Source organism: Ctenopharyngodon idella, chromosome 18 (genome assembly GCF_019924925.1).
Source record: "Ctenopharyngodon idella isolate HZGC_01 chromosome 18, HZGC01, whole genome shotgun sequence".
Lineage (NCBI taxonomy): Eukaryota > Metazoa > Chordata > Actinopteri > Cypriniformes > Xenocyprididae > Ctenopharyngodon > Ctenopharyngodon idella.
Window position 1 is genome coordinate 11272747 of NC_067237.1, and position 26579 is coordinate 11299325.

Consider the following 26579-nt stretch of genomic DNA (forward strand, 5'->3'; position numbering starts at 1 on the left):
GTACTAAATTGCAACCTCATTGTCACAAATTTGTAATTACAAATGTATTTGCAATTAACATACAATTAAATGTTATTATATTACATTCAGTTCACACTTTTAATTATAAATTCTTTTTAATTATATTCTGTAATTCTTTTTAAATATGTATTCTTTTGAAGTATATTCTGTAATTCTTTTTTAAACTATGCTAAACTGCATTTCTTTTTCACAAAGGAAGAATTTTAGAATAATTTTTATATACAAAATGATATATAATTAAATGCTTTACATAGAAGTGATTCAAAAGTTGGGCCCACAAGGTTTGATGGTTGTGGTGCCTGCCTTTTTTATCTGGGGGCTTGCAGCAATAGAATGGAAGAGCTTGGTTCCAGCATATACTAGTTCCTCTATTGTGTCTGCATGTTGCTACTGTTGTCCTTGTGGGATGTCAACCATCTAGATGCTGATGTGAAGTCCTGTGGCCATTGAGACTCTGACCAGGTGTACAGCCGTGGCCAAAAGTTTTCAGCTTCAGTATTTGTAGATTATTTTTCATGTTTTTATGGTATACTTGAAAACAATGATAAGCATTTCATACGTTTTAAAGGCTTTATTGGCAAAAACATTCAATATATTAAAGCTGCAAGCATATATTAAAGGGCCCTTGCACCCAGGGCCACCGCCACCGCCACCGCCACCGCCAACAGTGAATAGTGGGTGACATGCATGTAAGCGAGTGAATACAGGAGAAATATGGCAAAGTCATTTCGACGTGCCACACTCCCTGCTTCCAACAGGTGGTGCTTTGACTATAACTGAATTTTGCCATGTAGATGTCTTCAGGCCAGGACTATTAGCAAACGTGAAGTTTGGAGAAAATCTGACGTATGCCTGAGTTACAATAACTTCCTGTTTCGTGGAGTTAATCGCATACTTTAGCACTTAGCCACGTGTTGCATGATTTAACGTGTTTCTAGCATGTTTGGTACTTCATGGCATATACAAATGTGTTTCTGGAGCAGGTGGCACTATGACTAACTGAATATTGGCATATAGATGTCTTTAGGCTAGGACTCTTATCACACATGTGAAGTTTGGGGCAGATCGGACACTGTATGAGTTACAACAGCTTCCTCTTCCATGGCGAAACATCAAATTTTGTCAGGCTGCCACGGACATGCCCTTCAGCGAAAACTCAAGACCTTTGCAATTTAACATCGCTAAGGTCTTAAGATTAGACAGTCCAAATATGATGTTGATCTGGTTAAATCTCTATAAGGAGTTAATCACAGTGTAAAACATGACATTTCCTGTTGCCCGCAGGTGGCGCTATGACTGTAACTGAATATTCCCATGTAGATGTCTTCAGGACAGGACTCTAATAAAATGTGAAGTTTGGGGCAGATAGGACATTGTATGCCCAAGTTACAACAGTTTCATGGCGAAACATCGAAATTTGTCAGGCTGCCACGGACATGCACTTCAGCGAAAACTCAAGATCTTCGCAATTTAACGTCACAAAGCCTTTAGATTAGACTGACCAAATATGATGTTGATCTGATTAAAGCTCTTGAAGGAGTTTGTTAAAGTACAACGTCTGGAAATGGCAAAAACTGCAAAAATTTTGCAGAGAAAATTCAAAATACCTCACTTCCTGTTGGGTTTTCAGATTTTGCACCCAGGGACTTTTTTGTAGGTATTGGGCTGTGTCTACCGAATTTCATACTTGTCCGTGAAACATAGCCTAAAGTGCGCTTAATTGAAATTTTGTAGGTGGCGCTATCAAGCCATTTTGCCACACCTAATTCTGAAACCCATATCAGACATAAAAAACATTTCACCACTTCTCCACTTCATTTACAGTGTTAACCCTTCTTCATAATCTCTGCAATTTGCTCTGGCATGCTGGATATCAGCTTCTGGGCCGAATCCTGACTGATGGTGATCCATTCATGCCTTATTAGTGTTCAGAGTTGATCACTCACCTTTTGAGGACTGACAGGTTCACTATGGGTTTAAGATCTGAGGAGTTGCCAGGCCATGGATCCTAAATTTCAATGTTGTGATCTCAGAGCCACATCATTCTCAATCTTGCCTTGTGACATGGAGCTCCATCATATTCGAAAAAAAAAAATTGCTCCTCGATCGTTGGGAGAAGGTGCTCTTGCCTGTTTTGATACCATCCTTTATTCTTGGCAGTGTTTTTGGGCTTGTGAGAGAGCCTACTCCCTTGGATGAAAAGCAACCCAACACATGAATGGTCTCAGGATGCTTCACTGTTGGCACGACACAGGACTCATGGTAGCGTTCACCTTTTCTTTTCCTGATAATCAAATTTCCATATGTCCTAAACCGTCAGAACGGGGCACTCTGGAACATCTTGAAGCCTTCTTTACTGCAGTTGAACCTCTCTCATCGGTGCAATATTCTTTGTAGCAGTCTCCTTGCATATGAGGCCATTTTGATGCAATGCGATGATGACTGTGCATATTTCTTTTGAGGTAATCATTGCTAACACAAGAACACAATAATTGGAAGCACTTCTTCCCTGCTTTTATAGCAATCAATCTGCTCTTATAATCCATTCAGAATGATAGAGTGATTTCACCCCACTATTATTGTTCATACTTTTCCATGTGCTGATGATATGATTAATGAAATACTGTTAGCTGGTAATTTTGTGCCAGGGCCAAAAAACTGTGACATTTGGGTTTTTGTGATCAAGTTAATTTCTTTTTGCAATTATTTAAAATGCATCTGATCACTCTGCATAATAATGCAGAAACAATGTGAATCAACATCACAACAACTAAAGCAACAAACTTTGCAAAACAAAATTTATGTCACTGCTGTATGTGTGCTATTCTGATTAACTGGATTAAACTTTAAAAGCCTTTTTTTTTTTTAATTTGTAAAAAAAAAAAAAAAAAAATGATAAAATAATTATTACTATATTATTGTTTATATTGATTTTAAACCTTAATGGTATTAAAATAATACACTATAAAAATATTTTTCAAAGTAAAAGAAAATACTATTTCACTCTTTCAACTTTTCACGCTTAATTTAATGTATTACTTGCCAATTCTTTCAAACAGTATCACTCAGAAATTGCTAGTAAATTTTACAAACAATTAGTAAAAGTAAATCCTACACAATTTTTTACTTGAAGGATTTGTAAACTAAGTTGAAAGAGTGAAATAGTATTTTCTTGTATATACAGTGGGACTTTATTGCACTGAGGTATGTCACTGCTAACAGCTGATTATCAGGCTGTCTGAATATCAGTAGCCTCCGAAAGGCAGGTGGCAGTATTGAGCCATATTGTTTTCAGTCAGTACATGTTATATCTCCTTCTTTATAGAATTAGGGAGCATTTATTTGCATTCTATGTGCTTTTTAGCTAAGGCAAGCACTGTCTGTCCATCTGTCTCTAAACAGTTGTCCTCTGTTTAGAGTCTGGTAAAGCCTGCCAGTGCTGTCATGACTGACCCCAGGGCAGACAGGTCTTTTCTGTTATTTTTTTTTTTCTTTTAATGGCAAAACAGTGATGTTGAGCTGAGTCACTAATGTAAATGTATGAAAAACTCGCCATTCAAACTCTCTCTCAAGCTGCTCCTGCTCATGTAAAACGCTTTGAAAAATCAGCACCCTTTTACTGTCCACTTCAGAACTCTCTGTCACTGTCAGATAATTTTTGCTTCTTTAATTTACAATTTTAGGCCGACAAACACACAAATTACACAATAACACATAGACAAAAGAACACACACACAAATCCTGGCCTGTCAGTGTTGCCCATTGTGTGGCTGTGAGTGTTTTCTCACAGCGTAACTGCCAACAGATGGTCAGCTCTCTCTCTCTCTCTCTCTCTGTGTGTGTGTGTGTGTGTGTGTGTTTTGTGGTCTTCCCTGAGGGATGTAAGGTTCTTATCTCACACAGAACATATGCAGCATGTATGTCTGCAGTTACCCAACAGTTTAAACAGGAAGGAAAGTAAGACAGATGACAAAAGAGGTGGCAGAATTAAAGGTTTGTTTTGGCATTTTCCATGAATAGGATACACTATAGTGTCCTGATACTTTTATATGCATTACAGGCACAAATCCTACTTTTTTTTTTTTGGTGATAATTATTGAATATGTCAAGTAAACCATTACTTAACCCTAACACATCAAGTGTCTGTACTTTTATTAATACTACAAACTTAATCTGCAACTTGCTCGGAACACCTTTTTTAATAAATGTTTATTTTATGTTGAAGTTTTATTTATTGTTTATTGCTAAAACAACAGATTTAAACTATGCACTCAGATAAAGTATTTATCTGGTGCTGTGCCTTTCTGACACATCAATATTCCGTATTGCCAAAATCATGCATTCGATAAGATACTTTAAAGCTATTGACGGGTGACAATGTCTGTTTTCATTGTTTTGTCTTATACCTTACTGCCTGTCGGCAGGTTTAAAGGGGAAGTGACATAAGAGACCATCAAAATCACACCAAACCAACTCAGTCCATTATGTGTGTATAAATCAGAGTGCATTACTAAAATCACTGTTCTGATGTTTAACCCTGACACACAACAGGATGAGGTAAACTAACCACCGTCTGTGCTTCATCACACACTGATTGTTTCTCATTGCTGAAAACCCACACTCAACATTTTTGGTTAACATAACATACAGTTGATACATACACTGTAAAAAATAAATCTGTAAACTAACGGAAAAAGTACTGGCAGCACATTACCTGGACATTATCCAGTAATTTTACGGACATTTCTGTTAACCCTAAAACACAACTCAATGAAGTGCAAAATTCTAAATACAGGTAAATCACCTTTAAAAATAAATACGGAAAATTCTGATAAATTAATACAGTACATTGTGCCCTATTTTTACGGATTTTTTTTTTTTTTTAAGAGTGTATACACAAGCTGAGTGTAACATCTCCTTCTTATCTGAGATTTTTGGATTAGTTCTGATCTGCCCATGAATAGCATATGATAAATAGGTAAAAATGTTCCTGCAAGCATTTGTTTTCTTCTTTTTTTTTCTTGTGTGTACCCAATTTTTTTTTGATTGCAATCACTGATTGTTTACAGTTTGGTAGAACCATAAACATTAAACTGTAGGATAACATTACTGTTGAATGAATGAATTCCCATACTTCTATTTGTGTTATGTAATAGTTTTGATGACTAACAATAACAATAAAGAATAAGTAGATCAAAGTTTCAATCAGTAGTGTAATGTGTCCCATCATAAAATCTTTTAAAACTAGCTCTGTTTTGCACTTCAGATGAAATAAAGGAACAGCAAGGTTGACCATGTCTTTGCTGTTGCAACCCCAAGCCAAGACTGTGGAATGGTTTGCCTTCGAGGATTAAATTAACTGACTCTATTGATGTTTTTAAAAGCAGACCGAAGACATATGTTTTCATTGGCGTATGAATACATTTTGTTATACTGGGTAGTACTGTATGATTTAGCTGTTGTAGTATAGTTTTTATGTAAAGTTTTATACAGTTTGTTTTTTTTTGTACTGCACTTTGGTCATTTTAAAAGTGCTTTAATATTTTTTTTTTTTTTTTTTTTTTTTTTTGAGTTCAGAATGAGTTGATTTGGGTACTGAATCGTTACTTCATATATCAGTATGTAGAACCTTAATAGAGTGGTGCAGGGATGACATCAAAACCTGGAAGACTATTTCGCCAGTGGTTCCCTGGAGATTTTCCTGTGTGTTTTTATAATGAGGGTTTTCAATTTATGAGTAAAATAAGGTCTGTGGTAAACATAAATTGATGATACTTGTTAACATAAATTATCAATGACGCAAATTTTGAAGCCGTTAAGTTTATTTTTTAAAAATGTATGTTTCTAATAAGTAGCTTGATTCAATCGTTTGGGGTGTGAGTGTATGTAATTTAGATTGTAGAAAATATCCAAGTATCATTAAACTATTTTTTTCCACTAGGAGTGGGTTTACTATTTTGGGGGCCCTAAACATACTGTTCCTTTTTGCAAAACATTTTGTTACAGCTAAATGAATGAAAATCAGCAGCCTAAAAAACACTTACACGAGGAAGGTGCCCATGGTTTTAACAAAAATATCAGCAAAACAACTAGATTTAATATATATTTCAAACATTGTTAAAGACAAGTAAACAGTCAGTAATAAAATAAGAACAAATAAAGAAATTAGCAAAACCACAACTAAATACAACTGAACAAAGTTCAAGAAATCAAATAGGCCTAATCAAATGTAAAATAAAATATAAAAATATAGCCTAGATTGATCCTTATCAAAGTTACAAAAGTTATTCAGTCAAGATCAGTATCTTTATGAGGGTATTTTGACATCATTTTGTGTATTTATCCATTCAAGCGAAAGAGAACTTTGCTGAATTTGTATTTGTGAACTAGGCCTAGGCGAGTGCATCTTCTTGCGCTTGAATATTTTAAAAATACATTAAAATCACACAGGAATCAATAAGCAGAATAGAATTTTTTATTTAAGTATGTAGTATTAAGTTAAGTATTAAAGGGGTGATATAATGCCATTTTTACAAGATGTAAAATAAGTCTCTGATGTCCCCAGAGTGTGTATGTGAAGTTTTAGCTCAAAATACCCCACAGATAATTTTTTATAGCATGTTAAATTTGTCACTTTTTGAGAGTGAGCAAAAACTCTCAGTTTTGTGTGTGTGTCCCTTTAAATGCAAATAAGCTGCTGCTCCTAAGCAGAGGGCGGGGTTTCAAGAGCTCATGTTAGCACATAGTGTTAGCTGCGCCGATTACCTCACGAACACTCACTGAAAATGTCAGAAACTGTTCAGCCTTTTATGTTCAAACTGTTCAAAAAGTCGGATAATGATGGAGAGACTCAAGAAGAAGTGACAACATGTAGAATGCAACAGGACGTTTCTGAATGATTAGTTGTTCACTTCAAGTTCAAGCACAGATGCACTGATGTAAAAGCATCTCGGGAGCGACCGGGTTATTGTCAGACCGCCCGCTCCCGCCTAAAGTACACTATAATTATCAACCGCAATCCGCCTTTCATTCAAAATTTAATCCCGCGCAGCAAGAAATCTTATCGGGTCCCGCGATTCCCGCGGGAATGCAGACCTCTATGCGGCGCCCTACACATTTGCATGGTTTGGTGGTGGTTAACATGATTTAGTCTTCTTGGGTTTTGGCATCATCCAAGGGTAATTCTACGATTTTAATATTAGGGGGCTCAGCCCCCAATGAGGGTATGATTTAAAAAAAAAAACATTTAATATTTTGTTTGTATACTTAGGCAGGAACAACACGTACAGTACAGTACACTACCTATCAAGTCAACCAAACCTGTATATAATTCAATCATAATTTAAAAACACAAAGATACTCGAATGATCTGTAATAACAGACAAAGAAATAGTGACCACAAAATAAAAGCGTGCGACATTACTGTCGGATCCAGTATAGTCGACACAGCATCGTCTTGTAGTTTTAAACCTTTCTGAAAATCCTGCGTCGAATTGTGCCTTGTTTGTAAACAAATCTGCAAAGTATGCTCTCTTTATAATGGCTGAAGCTGTTGATCACACAGCACAAGTTTATCTGGACACTTGCCAAAACTCTTGTTATAATCAGTGACTGTTTACACTGCACGATGAACCTGTATTTACATCATGTTTGCATTGTTAGTTATGGTAAAAGCATTCGTGAAAGTGCAGAAATCATGTTGCAATGACAAGATCACTGCATTCACACAATCAACAGACTGTCATCGGCTACAGTGCTCATCATGCAACCTTGTGATGGGAATAGCCTACATATAATGCAATAAACAACACTTCACTGGATGTTCTTTCTTCTGGAATATCAGTGTCTTCATCTTTCTCTCTTTCTGCCTTTTGATATGTTCCTCCATATTAAATGTGTCAGAGAAACAGTGGGATGTTAATAATAGAGAAACAGGTCTTGTCTGTGGTGTGGCTATTGGCAACAGAGAGATGCATGCTGGGAAGGCAACTGAACACAGTGGTTTGAGCTCTGTGGTTACTTAAATTCAACTGAAAATTAATATTGTATAAAACATATGAAATAAGCATTGTATGTAATATGTCTGAGGTCACCGAGTTATATAAAATATGAGTCATATGAAATTTTATCAGACTTTAGAAAAGCATGATCTCATTAATGATCCCCCCCTCCCCCCTCAAAAAAAAAACAAAAAACAACAACAACCAACCAAACAAACAAAAAAACAACAACAACCAAACAAACAAACAAACAAACATGGTTGTAGTGGCCACACTTTATTGTAATGTGTCCTTGTTATACAGTGTAATTACCTGAGGTGAAAAGTACCTAATTACAAATACTTGTGTTACAGTAGGCTACTTACATTTTTACATACATTTTTTTATACTTTCTTGAGTACAATGAAATTCTGGTACTTTTACTTTTACTTTTACTTGAGTTGAATAAAAATATTTAACTTCGCTACATTTATTTTTCACCAAAAGTACAAAGTACTTTGACAAAGGTGCCGAAGGGCGAGCTAGCATTTTGATGTGCACTTCTCAAACCGCATTGCAGTGGATCTCTTCGCTTCAGCCAATAACAGGCAGGTCTGACTCAGGTGATGAACCAATCAAAACTTCCAGTTCAGCTGGGGGGGCGGGGCGTTCAAACCGTTCAAATCAATCACTAGTATCGCTAACGTTTCAATATTTTAGAGTGAATGTAAGTGAGCTGCCGCACCTGAAATGGTTCATAGTCGTACCATTGATATTACCAGAGCACTGAAAGTAAATAGTAAACTCGGCTCATACACGGATACAGTTATATCATGGACGGAGCAAGAACAAAGTAAGTTCTTGAAAGAAACATCCTCTCACTTTCAAATGTTTTTTTGTTTTTTTTTCTTAACATGTACATTTCTTAACACGTACATATTTGCATGAACATAAAAAATTGATACATAAACTGAACAAATTTAACAGAAATTTGATGAAGAGAAGTGGAATAATGAGTCCCTGAACAAGGGGGGTGGATGTATATATATATATACAGTATATATATGTATCAGTGGCGAGCGGTGACTTTTTTAACCGGGTATGCTGTCCTGCTTCAGGTATAAAAAAAATGTGGCCAATGCAGTTACGTTGAATGGGTTTATTGCTAATGGGTTGAATGGGTTTATTTACTCGCGTTCTCTCTCAGTGTTAGTTTACTCAGTTGCTTACTCGTGACACATAGCAACACAGCGAAAAGTATTTCTAATATGTTGGACCTTTTATTGAGAGTAGCCTACTGTACATTTACCTGTTAAGACGTGCATTCACAAGCAACCATAAGAGCTTTTGTGATGTTTGAGTCAAGGGAGGCGCAACATGCGAAAGGTGCGTTTGCAGAATATGCTGTATTTTTGTAAGCCCGCTAGGTGCCGCTAGTGTCACAGAAACGACATACTTCACCTTAAAACGTATCAGTTTAGGACACCGATCTAAATCAGTCACGACAAAAACACTACGGCGTCAATTTAAATGTATGCCAGAAGTACTTTTTAAATTAATAATTAAAAATATGTATAATATAATTCGTATTAGCAGCCTATTATAACTATAAGGTAAAATGTAATTATAATAAATATAAGTAGGCTATAATAAATAAAAATATCTTTATTCTTTAAAAAAAAAAAAAGTTGAAATTATGCAAACTGATGACTTTAACAAACGCACAGACTATCAATTAACATCCTCTGATAGTTGGACTGTCTTAATTTAGACATTTTCGTGAAAAATTAATTTCCCTATGGAGAAAATGAAATACTATGAAAATAGTTTTAGTTATGATTTCCCCCCATTTGATTTAGTCTAGTTAGTTTTGTATCAAATACAATGTGATTTTCGGCAATCGAGATCTGGCAGCAACAGCTCATTTTTCCTCTTGGGAGAGCGATCCGTTCACAGCTTATCCTGCCCATGAAATCCCCCATAGGCCAGCAAACCAATGAATGCAGGACAATAATGACGTCCCATAACAAAACAGTGAAGGCGCAAAAGCTGCTGTAGATCAGCTTACCCGGAAGTCTCTCTGTAACTGGCAGATTTAAAGAAAATAAAAAAAAAAAAAAAAAAAAAAAAAAAGTTACTCATTACCAACATTTTATCATGTATCACATCAGGCTTTATAGTACACCTCGAGCAAAAGATTTAAAAGTAATTTATAGTGTTAATATTAATTGCCTAGTCCATGAATAGCTTGGGTATGCAGAGCATTCGCAGCTTATATATTTATACATTTATACACACACACACACATTTATGTATGTATATATATATATATATATATATATATATATATATGAGTATATTTTAGAGCATAACATCTAAACTTAAAAAAAAAAAAAAACATCAGGGGAATAACTTTCGGTTCCAAAAGCTGAGGTAGATTTGGGAAGATTTGTCAGGAAATAGGTGGAGGACCCAGAAGCTGTTAATAATGTTTATTGATTTAAAAATTAATTAATTAATTAATTAATTAATAATAATAATAATAATAATAATAATAAGCAAACTAAGGCAGTCCAGCAGGTCACTTCCTGACAAGGCGGACTCTGGATTGGAGAATGTGGCAGACAGAGAAGCAGGGTTGGAAGCCACACTACAGTAATGCAACAAATGCAGAGGGCAGAGGTGAGCACAAAGACCAACAGATAGGCATGCATCCAAAACCAGTCAGACAGTCCAGGCCAGAGAGAGAAAGGTGCTGCAGGAACAGGTAAACTGAGCAAAGAGCAAGATAGAGCAGAACAGAACCTACTGTATGACTAGACTAGACTGAAACTGACTAGAGTTACTAGTGTGGATAGACATTAGAAAATAATCTGACAAAATAGAGAAATGGGAGACTAAAAAGCAGAACAAATCAGAGAAAAGGAGAGACAGTAATGCAGCAAATAAGCAGCCAAGCTGACTGCAGACTGCAATCAGATGAGCATGACTTCATATGCCAATAGAGAGAAACCAAAACAAAAACCAAAATGAGAGCAGGGAGAGAGAGAGAGATCAAACCCAGTTCCTGACAATTGAACTGTTGAACAACAGCTGGAGAAAAAAAAATCTTTGCAAAAAACAGAGACAAACATCAGTAGACAAAAACTCAATTTTAACATTTTTGAAAAAAAGGTTCATAAAACAGTTTTGAAAACTACGGCCCGGTTTCACAGACAGGGCTTAGCCTAAACCAGATTAGGCCTTAGTTCAATTATGGCATTCAAGTAGCTTTTATAAACTTTCACTAGGAAAAAAAACATAACTGGTGTGCATCTTGAGACAAAACAATGGCACTGACATATTTTAAGATATGTCAGTACAAGTTGCTTTCAGTTAAAACAGCTCAAACATGCATTTTAGTCTAGGACTAACTTAAGCCTTGTCTGTGAAACCAGGGGTACATGTGATTTAGGAATGTTATGCAGTGCATACCTTTCCTCACAGCCTAATTTTCACCCATGCAAAATTCAATATGGTGTCTACCCTGACTGAGGTCTAATGCCTGACAAGCTGCTGGGCTCATAAATATTAATCACATTGTCTGCATTTACCTGAACTGATTTGCTGAAATCAACATGCATACTGTGATTGGTGAGTGCTAGCCATTGAGATTGCTGCTTGTGCATTAGCTTTACCCATTGCCGAAGGCTTCTGTTTAGTCTCAAAGGCTGTATTTTATATGAACAGCTAAAACAACGAATAATACCAAATGATCTCTGTCATTTTTACAATTTTTTTTTTTTACATCTAGCATTTTGCATGGTACTGTATGTAAGCCTTTCTTACTTTCTCTTTCTGTGTATACTTTGTTTTCCACATTCCGCTCTGTCTCACGCGCATGGATGGATGTGTTCTGTGTATGCACACATCTAGTAGACTCTTCTATGAACGTACAATCACTCTCACATGCACTGTTGTCTATGCACAAGTCTGCTTGAAAATCTGCAAAAATCAGGCAGCAAGTGGACGGTGTGTGCAGATTGTGCTGATGATGAAATGTTGAATACTTTGGGCTTAAGGGCATCTACAGGCACTCTGAATCTATTGATATCAGTGGTGCATTGTAAGGATTAACAAGGAAAATACAATCATTTGTGGATACTAACAGAGCCTCTCTCTCTAGGTCTTTTAGAGCTTCTTGGACACAAGATGCATTGCAAATATATTAGTGCTAAACTTAGCCTCCAACTCAATCACCGCCGAGTGAAATCTAATTTACTAGCCAGTAGCTAATGACAGATATTTTTAGTTGTTTAGCACAAAATGTGGTTGCATAGGCAAGTTTTGCATTGTAGAGGGTTGACAAAATGCTGCCATATTGGCCGCCGCAAAAATTACTGAGTGCAACTTTAAACAACTACAGTATCAACCCATCTCATCCACAGTTAGCATAAATGCTAATAAAATGGTTTTAGTTACTGTATAAAATGGGCTCTACAAAGGGCTCTACTAAAATGTGAGAAATGGCCTAATAATAGGTCTGAATTAATTTTTTTTTTTTTTTTTTAAAGAAAGGCACAGTGATCACTTGCACAGGTTGGTATATGGTTTCTGCTTAGTTGGCTGAAGGGTTTAAGTGATAGAAACAGGTTTTGCTTAGCTAGAGCAAAAATTTGAGGGATGTTTGGGTGTGACAGACAGAAGTGTGTTTGCTGTGGTTGGTGGTATTTGTTAGGCGGTGTAGTGTGAATCAACTGCCACTGAATCATCATCACCTCCCCTTAAATAAATAGCCTGAAGCTGAACGCAGGTCCTCATGACCTGATCCACACACACACAAACTTTGGATTTCCAGGTTTTATAGGGACTTTCCATAGACAATGATTTTTATACTGTACAAACTGTATATTATGTTCCCTAACCTTAAACCTACCCATCACAGAAAACTTTCTGCATTTACATTTATGCACTTACATTTAACAAAAACAAACAAACAAACAAAAAACATCATTATTTGTAAGCTGTTTTCTTCATGGGGGCTAAGGACAAAGATTTCGGATATTATCATCTTTATGTCCCCATAACGTGGGGTTTACCATGATTAAATTTCACAATGCAAAACTGAGATGCGTTGAACTTGCTTCTCCTGCTTCTGTTGTTCTATAGCAAAAAACAAGATGAAAGGTGCGCTGCATCTATTGTACATTGAATTGGCTTTTTGGTTGCGCTTTATATTTTGTGTGGCTAATTTCTGCAACTTCTATATATATATATATATATGGTCACCGTGATTTTATCAAGTAACACATGTTCCTGGAACATATTTCAACAACATTCCTGTCCGCAATAGGTAGTCCTAACCCTATCCATACACCTAAACCCAATACTATCTCTAAAATCAGAGGGAAATGATAGATGAATAACACTGATGTAGAAGCACCTAACCCTGGTTGTAAGCCTACATTTGACATAGACTCTAAAATTGTCCCTCAAATTGGTTGATTGAAATATTCCGGGATGACAATGTCAAGATTCACCAGGGTTAAAATTGTGAAAGAATGGTTCACAGAGCATGAAGAATCATTTTCACACATGAATTGGACCTCATGAATGAGTCCAGACCTTAATTTCATTGAAAGTCTTTGGAATGTGCTGGAGTAGACTTTACAGAGTGCTCACCTCTTGCATTGTCAATACAAGATCTTGACCAAAAATTGATGCACATCTTGATGGAAATAACGTCACAACATTTATTTCCATCGAGAGGTGCATCATTTTTTGGTCAAGATCTTGTATTGACAATGCAAGAGGTGAGCACTCTGTAAAGTCTCCTCCAGCACATCCCAAAAATTTGAGCCTGATGAATATGTCCATGATACATCTTAATACATGGTTGTTTAAGAAATGAAAAGCTGTACACTCCATCTTTTAGGGTTAAAAGATCCATTGCCAAACATATAACATGCTAGAAAAATAATAATCACTGTAATAATAATCCATCCATAGACTCTTAAGTATTTGCCAATTAAAATCCAAACAGCGCCTTTTTTTGGCCAGGCAGTGTGTATGTATATATATATATATATATATATATATATATTTATATATGTGTGTGTGTGTGATGTGATCTACGAAAACCTGGTGAAATGTTACCTATTACCTAGTCTCAGCCTCAGACGTCACGCCCACGGACCGTTGGCTGAACGTCTGAATCATATGGCACACTTATCTGGAAACACTTATCTGGAAACACAGTCATCTGGTTGGTTGAATTATACAGGATGTCCGGGAGACTGGGACAGGGAGTTTATGCAAGCTGCCGGTACGCTAGAATCATGCCCTGTACTGTGAACAGCAAAGCAGAAGTGCTGCACTGTCTGCACAAGTAGGGACGCACATTTTATTATGGTTATAGTCAGGTAAACCACATGTAGTAACATTACATCAGGGTTACGCAACAGGCTCCAGTTTGCCTGTCCGAAAACAGGCTCTGGCTCCAGAACGTGAACCGTACTAGTGGAAAAGGGGTATGAGAGATCAGGTGTAAGGGCAACGGTTTAGTGCAAGCACACCATGGGTGTCGCTGTCTTTATTTTATAGCCTGTAAAAATCTATCTTTATTTTTTCAGTGTATTAGTAAATTTGCACCTCAGACCAGGAGGATCTACTGAAGGTTTTTGTCCAGGGCTGGTTTAATATTTGTCTGTCTCATCCATCAGAAGCTTCTGCTAAACCCCATACTTCTCTCTGATTGTTCCTCCCGCTTCTTGTCTTTTAGCATCTTACCTTCCTTTCATGGTCAGATAATGTCTCATCAGCGCTCACATACTGGTGTTGTTCAATAGTTCCTCTTCCTCTGTCTCTCTTGTTCTTATGAATCTAGGAGAATACTGTCACATATCTGGTCTCTGTCACTTGAAAGATGAGACTTTCATTGTTCCCCAGAATTTAAAGTAAAGACTGCTGCTAAAAACAGTGGAGTGGCTGACAGGGCCCATTAGTCTGACAGTGTGTAGTCATCATGTGGAGTTGTTTCATCATGTGTGGCTATCAACACAATGTTTGAGAATTTATATAGCAGTCTTACATAATTAGACAGTAATTAGATTAGAGGCATGTTGAACATGCTCCTTCATCATGACATTGATCTTTACTTACTGTACGTGCAGGCCCATATGGAATCTGCTGAAATGTATGAAATATTGGGGAAAATCTGTTATTGACTTTAACGAGGTATAATGTGTTAAATAGAGCTGACAGTATTTTACTTTTTTGCAGCTAAAATTAAATAATTAATAAATAACTTGACATTAATATTATAAGTGCTACAAAGGTTTAGAATTGGCCTTTTAAAAAGAAATACTGTGTTTCTTTGAAGATCTTGAGTGTTAATTCAAAATGTTCATTGCAGGGTTTGTTGGTGGAGGAGACAGCCAGCAGCAGTAAGGATGCAAGGACCAGACCATCAATAGTCACTGTGGCAGAGGTGGCAGAGCAAGACCACACTACATCATTCGAACCCAGAATGACCTCTGTCACCTCGCCCCTGTGCAGCCTGAAAGTGGAAAAAGCAGATAGCTCAGTGACCAGTGAGTATTCAAGTGTCCAAACTCTTCTTTCCTGAGTCTTTCTCTTATATTTAATGACTCCCTTCACTTCTTGCAAGATATAGATGTGGTGGAAGCTGTGGTGGTGAAGAAAAAATGTTTTCTATTGTTTGCTTATATTTGTTTCTTGCCTCTTTATCTCTTTGACTCCGCCATGGAGTCAGGTGTGTGCCAAAGCTTGTTGGGTCTTTCATTGGAGGATGTGATGTGTGATGCTGGCAGAGGGGGAACAAATTGTTTGCGAAAACATAACATAAGCATTGAGGATGAGTAAAGCAGTGTTAGTTTTCTTTTAAGATGAACAATTAGTTTTCATGATTTTGAAGGAAACAACACTATATCTCATTTCAGGTCTGGGAAGAAGGTAAGTTTTTCATGGTTTATGCTACAACAGGAAGTTGTTGGACAGTTTATTTGTCCTCATAAGGCACAACTGCACAAAGCTTAAAGTCCCCGTGAACCGGAAGTTCCAAACAACAAAAAAGTTCTCCAGTGTTGCAAAAGTTCTCCAGTGTTGCGACGTATTTCCAAGTGAAACGGAATACTGAATAGAGGGCAGGTTTTACTTTAGCGCTCCTCCTCTCCATCTCTGGCTCATAGCAAACTAACGGTTGGAGGGGAGTGGTTTAAGCGTTTTCAACCCAAGCCGTCAAATTGACGTCATCAGAGAAGGAACGCCATTACAGACCAGAAGTAACTTTTCAGATTTTGATGAAAGATTACCACGACAAACAATTTTTTTCTGTGTATTAACAGCACAAATTAATTGTTTACCACAAGAGTAGTGATATGCACTAACAAAGTAAATATGGTCAATTTTGATTTCATGACGACTTTAAGGATCTGGTGAACCAAGATAGTTTGAAGTCTGTGGAGAATATAACAAACTTAACTTGACTACGGCCTCTGCATCTTGCAACAAAATGTTTAGTCATGTAAAGTCATTTGTGCAACACTTATCACAAAAAACCTTGTTTCAAAGCAGCTTTACAGAAATTCCTGATGTTTTTAATACCTTAATGCCTAATTGTCCACAGAGAAGCACATTTAGCAGAAGTACGTTGTACACTTCTAAGAAATTACAGGAAAGTGATAACACAATGATGTAATCAAAAATTGTTTATGCTTATGATCTTGAAAGCTTTATGCAGGAAGACTCACTTAGAGGTTTCTGGGAACTCCGAGTCATGAATACTTGAGAAATGCCTAAAAACGTTTTGTACATTGTACGTGTTAAAACTGTTCATGAGGAAGCACTGAAATAACGATGACAGATGAGGCAGGCATGGTAGTTTGGATAAAATTGTACCCTTTTTTCACATCAGTCTACACTCTATAATGAAAAAGCAAAAATACATTTGTGATAAATTTTATACTATCAAATATAGTCTATTATTGTTTTTGACTATAGATGCAGAAACAGGTGTACATCACATAACACATCCTGCGTTGATAATACAGTATAATGAAACCCTATCATATGCCCTCAGAACACTTGAAAAATATGACACGAGTCATATGGGATCATTCTATGATACTTTTGCATCTTTTTGTTAAAGCTTGAAGCTGCAGTAAGCAGGATATATATATATATATATATATATATATATATATATATATATATATATATATATATATATATATATGTATGTATATATATATATGTATTTTTTTTTTAAATGTCTCCTTTTGTGGTCTGAAAAAGAAAGAACACAAGGGTGAGTAAATAATGACTGAATTTAAATTTTTGGGCACCTTTTAAGGTATAGTAAAATATAGGCCTACTACCAGATATGGCTCACTGAATGTCATTATAGGACAGAAGAATAGAGCAACAGCTGTGATGGTCTTGTGAATTAACTTGCTAGCTTTCGAGTGGCGTTAATTTTCTAGCTAACCTTACTTTTGCTAGCTAAAGCTACGTCTGCACTAATCTGGATGCATTTGAAAACAGATCTTTTTCTCTACATTTTGGCCTTGAGTCCACACTGAGACTGCATTTTTGTCCTGCGAAAACTGAGCTTTTTGAAGACTCTCTCCCAAGGGGATAAATCTGAAAATGGCATTTATACCATTTATACCGTATGTGCCTGCTATGTGCTATTCACATTAGGGCTGTCAGAATGGCTGAAAAGATAAATTCGAAATTCTTTCTGAAATATTTGCAAAATTCGAATTATATCCGAATTCTAAAGGCAATACTTAATGTTAGAGGGAAAAAAGTACTTTATTGTCTGCTATGCCAACAAGAGAGCGCAAGCGAGCGCAATAAGCAAATATACATCAAATCAAGCATCGCATTTTTTATTGAAATGAAATGACATTCACTTTTATATATAAACATTTTTAAAATGTCATTAATGTGCATGCAAGGTAACAAAAAAGTGCATAAAAACTGTGTAAGTACATCAGTAACCTGAGAAAACACGCTTTAACAGACAGCGTAATGTTTGTACATGAACACAAAATAGCAACCTGCCATTCAGAAACAATCCGCTCACTACACATCTACATATTGCTCGTCAAAACAGCAGACGGTGTCAACTATGGTCGTAAGTCCCACTGAACTCTATTGGTAACGACGGAACTTGCGACCATAGTTCGCTTTGGGAAACGCACCCCTGACCGATGTGCCAGATATGGTCAAGTATGTCTTTGCCAGCTGCGCAATATATGGAAACATACCGCATGGTTTTTGCCACCAACTGAGAGGGTTTTCGTCAGCGGGTAGCGTAGCTTCTCGTTCATATATCCATCTTATGCTCCAAAGGCCTGACGCCTTCTTCAGCACTGCTTAGGGTCTGACTGCATACGCCGTCGAACTGGTTGCCCATGGCAGACAGCGCGGTCTTTTTTTCTTGCGTCCGGTTGTTTTACAACATCAGCGCGCTCACTTTCTGACTCCTCCATTATATTTATCACATTAATGCACCCCGCACCGCGCTGTACTGGATAACCTAACGATAAACAAGCCGCATCAGTTACGTCATCATGGCTTGTGCTCCTCTTGACACAGCAAAAATTCGAATGCCCGGGTTTTACATTCGAATGTGCTTTTTTTTTTTTTTTTTAATTCGACGAATATTCGAAATTTTTTTGACAGCCCTAATTTCACATTTCCTGTACTGTGGTAATTGCGTTTTAAACCATATAATGAGCGGCGATTGAGTACATCCCAGAATGCACCAGTGAGTTACCAGATATTTTGCTAATAAAGTAATCGTTCCAGCAGAATGGCGTAAGAACTTTATTATGTCTTGTCTCTCTGTATTATCTCAGTGAGCTTTTATTTAAGTGTCTTCCGACGTTTTTCAGTGTAGATGGGTAATTATTGGAAAACACTTGAAACCAGTGAATGTATCCGGGTCAAATGTCAAATGTATCCAGATTAGTGTAGATGTAGCCTAACTTAGATACTTTTTTAGGCTTGCCATGGAGTACAGTAATACTAGTTAAACTTTGTATGAGGGATGATACCAGTATAAACTTTTATACCAGTTTAAAAGTGAAAAATTATGAATGAAACAATAGTTCCTACATCAATATCATAATCAATAACTTTAAACAATGTGTAGTTGCCTAAAGGGCATCTTATGTGGTAAATGGCCAGCTTGGTAACAAACTTGGTAACAACTGCTTGTAATAGCGAGTGAAAATAGCCCTCATCTTAGACTATCACTAAATTTAAATTTTGAGAATAAAATCAGCAACAGTTTGACTATTTATTTTCATATGTTGTTTTAATTATGTTACAGGTAATGTCAAATTACTTGTATTTTAAATATATTTTGTATTTTATTTTGATCAATTTGATGAGCAAGTATTTGTAGTTTTTAAGTTACTTTTTGAAATATTTTTGCTTTTCTGGCTCCTCTGGTGCTTAAGTGCCCTAAGGGTGAACCAGTCAAAGCAGAGATAAACTGATCAAATGTGTTTATACAGAAATATCTTTCATCTCTTCTCATCACATTCATGCATAATCTATCTCTTTCTCTAGTTGTCTTTCTCTATTCATTTGCTTTTGCCTCCAGCTCTTCTTTGTCCATCTGTTCTGTCATTGTCTTGTGTTTGAGTATTGGGGCTGACACATTCTGGAATTTAGTTGGTTGAGATTCTGCCCTCTGTGGGTCGGCAGGAAATTGTGCCACCAACTCCCCCCGAAGCATCTATACACTTGTCCACTCTCAACAATACATGAAGAGTTCCATGTGTGTGTTCTTGTGTGTGGTTGAGATGTTTCATGTAGTGTGTCTCAGTCTAACATCCCAAATGTTGACCTATTTCTCTGAACACTCACATTGTAAGAAAAATTATTAGTAAAAAAAAGGATAATGTCCTGGCAGAAAATTAACAGTATGTTTTTTGTTAAGTTTACGAACAATTCTTTCAACCCTACACAACACAATGCAATGCAATGCGTAATTCAAAATACAGGTAAAACACCTGTGAAAATCAATACAGAAAATTCCTTCATATTAAAGGGTTAGTTCACCCAAAAATGAAAATTCTGTCATTAATTACTCACCCTCACGTCGTTCCACACCCGTAAGACCTTCGTTCATTTTCAGAACACAAATTAAGATATTTTTGATAAAATCCGATGGCTCAGTGAGGCCTCCATTGACAGCAAGTTAATTTACACTTTCAAATGCCCAGAAACGTACTAAAGACATATTTAAAACAGTTCATGTGACTACAGTGGTTCAACCTGAATGTTATGAAGCGACGAGAATACTTTTTGTGCACCCAAAAGAACCAAAATAACGACTTTATTCATCTAGTGATGGGCGATTTCAAAACACTGCTTCATGAAGCTTCGAAGCTTTACAAATCTTTTGTTTCGAATCAGTGGTTCGGAACGTGTATCAAACTGCCAAAGTCACGTGAACCATTGAAATTTCGAAACACTTATGACATAACAAAGCCTCGTTTACTGAAATCACGTGACTTTCAAGCTCCGAATCACTGATTCGAAACAAAAGATTCGTAAAGCTTCGAAGTTTCATGAAGCAGTGTTTTGAAATCACCCATCACTAGATATTGTTAAATAAAGTCGTTGTTTTTTTTTGGCTCACAAAAAGTATTCTCGTCGCTTCATAATATTAAGGTTGAACCACTGTAGTCACATGAACTGTTTTAAATATGTTTTTAGTACCTTTCTGGGTGTTTGAACGTGTAAATTAACTTGCTGTCAATGGAGGCCTCACTGAGCCATCGGATTTTATCAAAAATATCTTAATTTGTGTTCTGAAGATGAACAAAGGTCTTACGGGTGTGGAACGAGATGAGAGTGAGTAATTAATGACAAAATTTTCATTTTTGGGTGAACTAACCCTTTAACATGGCACATTGGACCATATTTTTGTGGACTTAAGGCCAGATCTACTAACAGCATGCGCTAGCACAAACGCTCTTTTGACGTTAAAAATCTACTGTCAGGATCAGTATTGGGGAGAGTTTCTTTTAAATGTCATGCATTACAATGTTGTGTTACTCCCTAAAAATAACTAATTGCATTACTTTCCATCTGGGCTGGGCTTGCTTGTTTGTTTAAAAAAAAAAAATCTGTTTTTGGCAAATGTAAAGGTCTCTTATACACCAAAAGTGAAATGAATAAGCCTCAGGCTGAAGGAAATGCAAATTCACGCCTGTACAGTAGAGGGCGGCAAAGACATTTGTTAATAAAATTAGATCAAATATAAAGTACATTTCTGTAATTTGTAATTTTTTAATTTATTTTGAGGAATACTTAATGTTTTTGTGCAAATGAGATGAGTAAATGCATGCTCACATTTAGTATAGAATAAGCATCACAATTTACACAACACCACTGCACCGTACTCCTGATTTCTCTTAACATAGGGACAGAAGAGGTGTCAGTTAATAAATTAATGGGGAAACAAACTAACTTGCATTACTTATTTGAAAAAGTAAGATATTTAGCAAGATACAAGTAAGATACTAAGCAAGATATTTTCTTGTAAATGTAAATGTAATGCATTACTAATTACTAGTAATCTGAATATGTTCTGTAACTCATTTTACTTGTAATGCGCTACCCCCAACACTGGTCAGGATTATTGAAGACACGCAGTGAAAAATTAGTGATGAAAAGGAGTGGACACAGTTATTTTTGCAGCTGACCTTGTTGCATATGCATTTGTAGTTTACCTTTCAGAATCATTTATGGGAGGAGAGTATTTAACTAAATCCAAAAAAGGATATCTTAACCATTTGACATGTCGGTTCCTCGCGGGACCGATATAAACACCAGCATGGCGGGCTGGAGTATGGCACTCAGAAGGCTGCCGAGTCTTGGACTGCGTGGTGCCCTTTGACCTGATCATGGCCAACACTCGTACCTGATCGCACCACCCAAATTGACTACTGGATATTAAGAAGATTAGACCTAAAGTTAGTTACTATCGTTGAGCAAGGACCACTGGGCCGGCTCAGGACTGCTGTAGATTGAGTGGACATGGATCTCGATCAACCATTGGACGCAGCATGGGACATGTGACTAGCCAGATCCAGGAGGCTGTGAGTGAGGTTTTGGGATGGTCAATACCAGGGACGAAGTTCATTGACAAAAATATCTGGTGGTGGAATGAAGAAGTGCAGCGAATCTTCAAGAAGAAAGCAGCAGCGTTTTTTTTTTTTCTTTACACTTTGGACGTTATCAGCATAACAATTTTAGTTAAACACTAAATTAAAAATGTACATTAATTTGACTGCCTGTGCCCATTTGGTACATCCCCATTTGCTTTAATGAAAGTTGGCATGGACAAAACCTGATGATCTATGTTAAGCGAAGCAAGAACATCTGACAGTCTGTAAAAAGTTCACATGTTCAGTGTCACTAATTTACTTACATTTGATTAGTGATGCAAAAACAATCTTAAAGATTGAGTTCTTCATTTTGCTTTACTTTTTTTTTCTTCTAAATCTTAAAACTTTGTTTCTAGGTTTAAAAAGACAGTATTCTCTTTGTATGCTTAGGCACAAAATGTGTGCTTGACATTTTCCTTTCAGTGAAGGCAAATCGATAGATCAGTTACATGCTATTTTTAGATTATGACGCTATTACCCCACCAAAAAGAAATTACAAGGAAACATGCTTTATGTAGAGTCTCATTTGATAAAGTTTAAACGTCCGGAAGTGTGTGGTTACACTGCTGTATGTGTGTGTGTATTTAAACAGAAAGCAAATGACTGGTCAAAACCCTCATTTGATGATCATGTACTGTACTTTACACATACACATGACTCAGACAGAGGGGTCCAGAAATGTGGACAGTGGGTTTTAGGAGGTTGATGTCTGGTATAAAGGCTCTGGAACAGATCATGTGCTTTGCAGCTCATGCTGCATTTTGAAAGCATACTGCAGGAGATGAGGAGGCCAGTTTCACACAGGAAGTAGAGAGGGAGGGGGAAGAATGAGTGTGTGTCTAAGATGTGTTTGACCACAATCCTGTGAATCAGCACACACACAAACTGTCCTATTGTGTCAGATCTGATCGTACTGGCTGTGACCACAGACTGAAGGTGTTTTCTAAACAAACTATATTATAGTGACACAAACAACATATAGAACATACTATTGCTGCTTTCATTGGATACACCCAGTGAAGAGAGAAAAGACAATCTAGGTGTCTCCGAATGTTAAACAGGCCCACAGGTAGAAACATCCTGAAGGAGAGACACATGACGGACAGGAAGTGCCAACTCTATGGTAAGACTCTATCTGGCCAAATTCTTTTACAGTCCTCTAGAATTTTATTAGCAGGGAAAATGCGGTATTTTTGACATGTGTTATGTGCTGTATTTAACTGGTTGCCATTCTATAAGAGGTAACAATCTGGCAGGTAAGCAGCAGGCAAACACTTCATTTTGAGAATGATAACTTTAACTAAAGCAGCCATTTCAAATGCACTTTGTTCAAGTGTTTCTACGTGTGTGTGCCTATTTAAAGGGGTCATATGATGCTATTTTAAAAGTTCATTATTTTGTTTAATGGGTGTAATAGAATAGACAAACATGCTTTAATGTAAAAAAAAAAAAAAAACTTATTTTTTCACATACCCATGCACATTATTGCAGTATTCCTATGGCCAGCTGACCCAGTGCGTTGTGATTGGCCAAAAACCTCAAGCATGTGTCGGAAAAGTAGGCTAACGCCCCTACCATAATCATATGCCTTTGTTTGGGCATTATGCTAGTATGCAACATTGTGTTATTCCCAGAAGAAATATCTGGACTTCCATTGAGCCATTTTAGCCAGGTTGGGTAGTAGATAACTACAAGTAGCGACGCTACTATCTACATTTTTCAGTAGCTTGACATTAGCTCAGTTTAAAGCTTTTAAAACAGTGTAGCTTTTCTAGTAGCTAACTACATTTTCCAGCAAGTAGCAGTGTAGCGTGATCAAAAGCTACATTATGTTTTGCGTTTTGACGAACCTACGATGCATTGAAGCAGCGCAACGTCGTCTTCTTATTAGATCACAAACTAAAGTTGTGCATTACCGCCATGTATTGTTTCATCACACATCTTGTGACTTTACAGTTCAGGTTGATTATTTCACATAAATCCTCTTGGATTTATGCAAACAAAAGATTAAAATGCTGTCTGTGTCAAAGATTTAAAGCACATACAGGTGATTTATAGCCTTTTTAAATTGTTTATCCTGCTTTATCACACTTTATATCAAATGTCTTTAATTAAAATGATGACCCGATGGCACTTTGACAGTCCATTGAGTATTGTGTGTATCTTTGGATAGTTTACAAAATAAAACAATAGGCTACTCATTGAAATCATAATTGTATTGCATTATGTTGTATTAAACCCCAAATCTTAATTACTTAAAACATTCTTCATTAACAATTATTCAGTTATTTGTAATATACAATGCCATTGTAAAAAAAAAGTATAGCTGTAATGAGGAGTCAGCTGAGTTAGGATCCATGTGCGGTTTTATTTTTAAAAGAAAACGCAGCAGTACAAACAGGCAGTGGTGAATCACCAGCAAACGTAACATCCAAGGCCAGACAAATATGTAGTAAAAAAACACAGGCACAGAGTCGAGGCAGGCAGCAAAAATCAAAACAGGGAAAACAGTCCGAGGTCAAAACACTGGCAAGGCAAAACAATGAATGCTCAGTAATGTCTGCTGGGGCAAAACAAGACTTCACAATGAGTGAAAGTGTGTGTGCTTCTGAAATAGTCCAGGTAATGAGGTGCAGGTGGAAGGTCAATACTCAGGTGAGGTTGAATTTGTGACATGGCTAGCTAGTTTTTGATAGTAACTTGTAGTGCAGCTAACAAGTCTTTATATATTCATATTCATTTTGCTGACATATCTGTTGTTGGACATTAAATTTAGGTTTAAAAGTCAACATGTAATTTGAGTATTTTATGAGAATGGTAACTGTAAAGGGCGTGCAATTGAATATATAACTGTGTGTAATTGAATATATAAATGTGAGACATTTATTACATTTACAGGATAAAGAATGACAGTAATAGGTTACTGAGTGAATGTGTGTGTTCCTGCAGAACATTCCTCTTATCTGTTTACACTGAGTTTGTGTTTTTGTTTTTCTTTATTATCTTTATTATTATCTTCAATTTTAATATACGGATTTAAACTTTTTTAGTCTTTTTGCTTTATTGCTCTTTTGCATATAGCATAGATTATATTCACTATATATGTTTTCATAGCATTCAGTTGGCACGTTTGTTTGAAAGACAGCATCGGGCAGGATGCGGATTACTGTGTTTTGTCAATTTAAAAAAAAAAAAATCAGATGAATCGAATAATCAAAGAAATATTCAGCCAACTAATCGAATATCAAAATAATCATTAGTTGCAGCCCTACTAATAAGCATGGGCAGCAACAGTATACCACTGCTCAGGTATTTTGAACTTCTTTTTACCTCAAAGCGAAGAGCGAAAAAGAGCTTCATCGTAAGTATAACGGGTCATTAGATAGAATATCCCTTTGTGGGGGAATATAAGCTTAATAACTTTGCAGATCTTATATGCACAAACTGATATATTACACACCAAAGGAAAAGGAAAACATTAAAAAGCATCATATGACCCCAAATTTGTTCCCAGAAGTGAGCTAAATATGACAAAACAAATTTGCAAAAATGGTATAAAATTTTTTTAATTGTAAAATACTCAAAAGAAATTAATACATATTTTATATACATTTAATTAAAATATCACTCATCTCTCTGTGTATGTGTATGTTTTCACTGCTATGTGGCATTGCTCAAAGTAATATTAAACTACAGAGGCAGCCATCATAATCAACAGTCAGCATGAGTGTGGGTGTAAAATTCTTTTTAATGTTTATTTGAGACCTCTGAAATGGAAGAACCTACTCATAAACAACACAAACTTGATCAAGTGGTTACTGCTTTACTTTAGAGCTTCAATATGTGAAATATTAGCACAGCACTAATGATTGAAAATATGTACAGTGGCCTGTTGCGCAAAGCTTCAGTGGCTACCCAGGTTTGAGTTCAGTTTCAAGGGTGTTAAGTTACCAGTTACATTTACATGGCTAACCTGCTCCAGAGCAATATTCACTGCAGCAGTCCCTGCTGAAAAATCCAGCATTTCTGATGTGGTCTAGAAATAATGTTTTGCATGTTAGGACCTGCATGGCATGCTGGTTGCTGGTTTTCTCGTCCCCAGCATGGGAAGTGTGAGTGCTGATGGACCAGCTAGACCAAGACCAGCACTACCAGCTCTAAGAGAATAAACCAGCCTGGACCAACATGGAATTCATGCTGGTTTATGATGGATTTTTCAACAGGGGTGGTGGTTCTTTTTTCCTTGTAATGTGTTTACATTCATGATAAGTTCTCAAAGTATACTTCACTTTTTACGCACACTAGGGGCTGCGTACAGTGCGTGTGATGCAGATTTTGTCATCAGCACAGTCTGAGCATACTGTACGCGCTAACCGTGATG

At 36.6% G+C, this 26579-nt stretch overlaps 1 protein-coding gene across 3 annotated transcripts in view; it reads left to right on the top strand.

Annotated features, from left to right (window-relative positions):
- The window catches only part of gse1b (Gse1 coiled-coil protein b), a 234727-nt gene that overhangs the window by 62697 nt on the left and 145451 nt on the right, over positions 1 to 26579 (top strand). For all 3 annotated transcript variants that reach the window (XM_051870999.1, XM_051871000.1, XM_051871001.1), the window contains exon 2: positions 15394 to 15571. In XM_051870999.1, coding sequence (XP_051726959.1) covers positions 15394 to 15571 — 178 coding nt within the window. The remainder of the gene's footprint in view (positions 1 to 15393; positions 15572 to 26579) is intronic.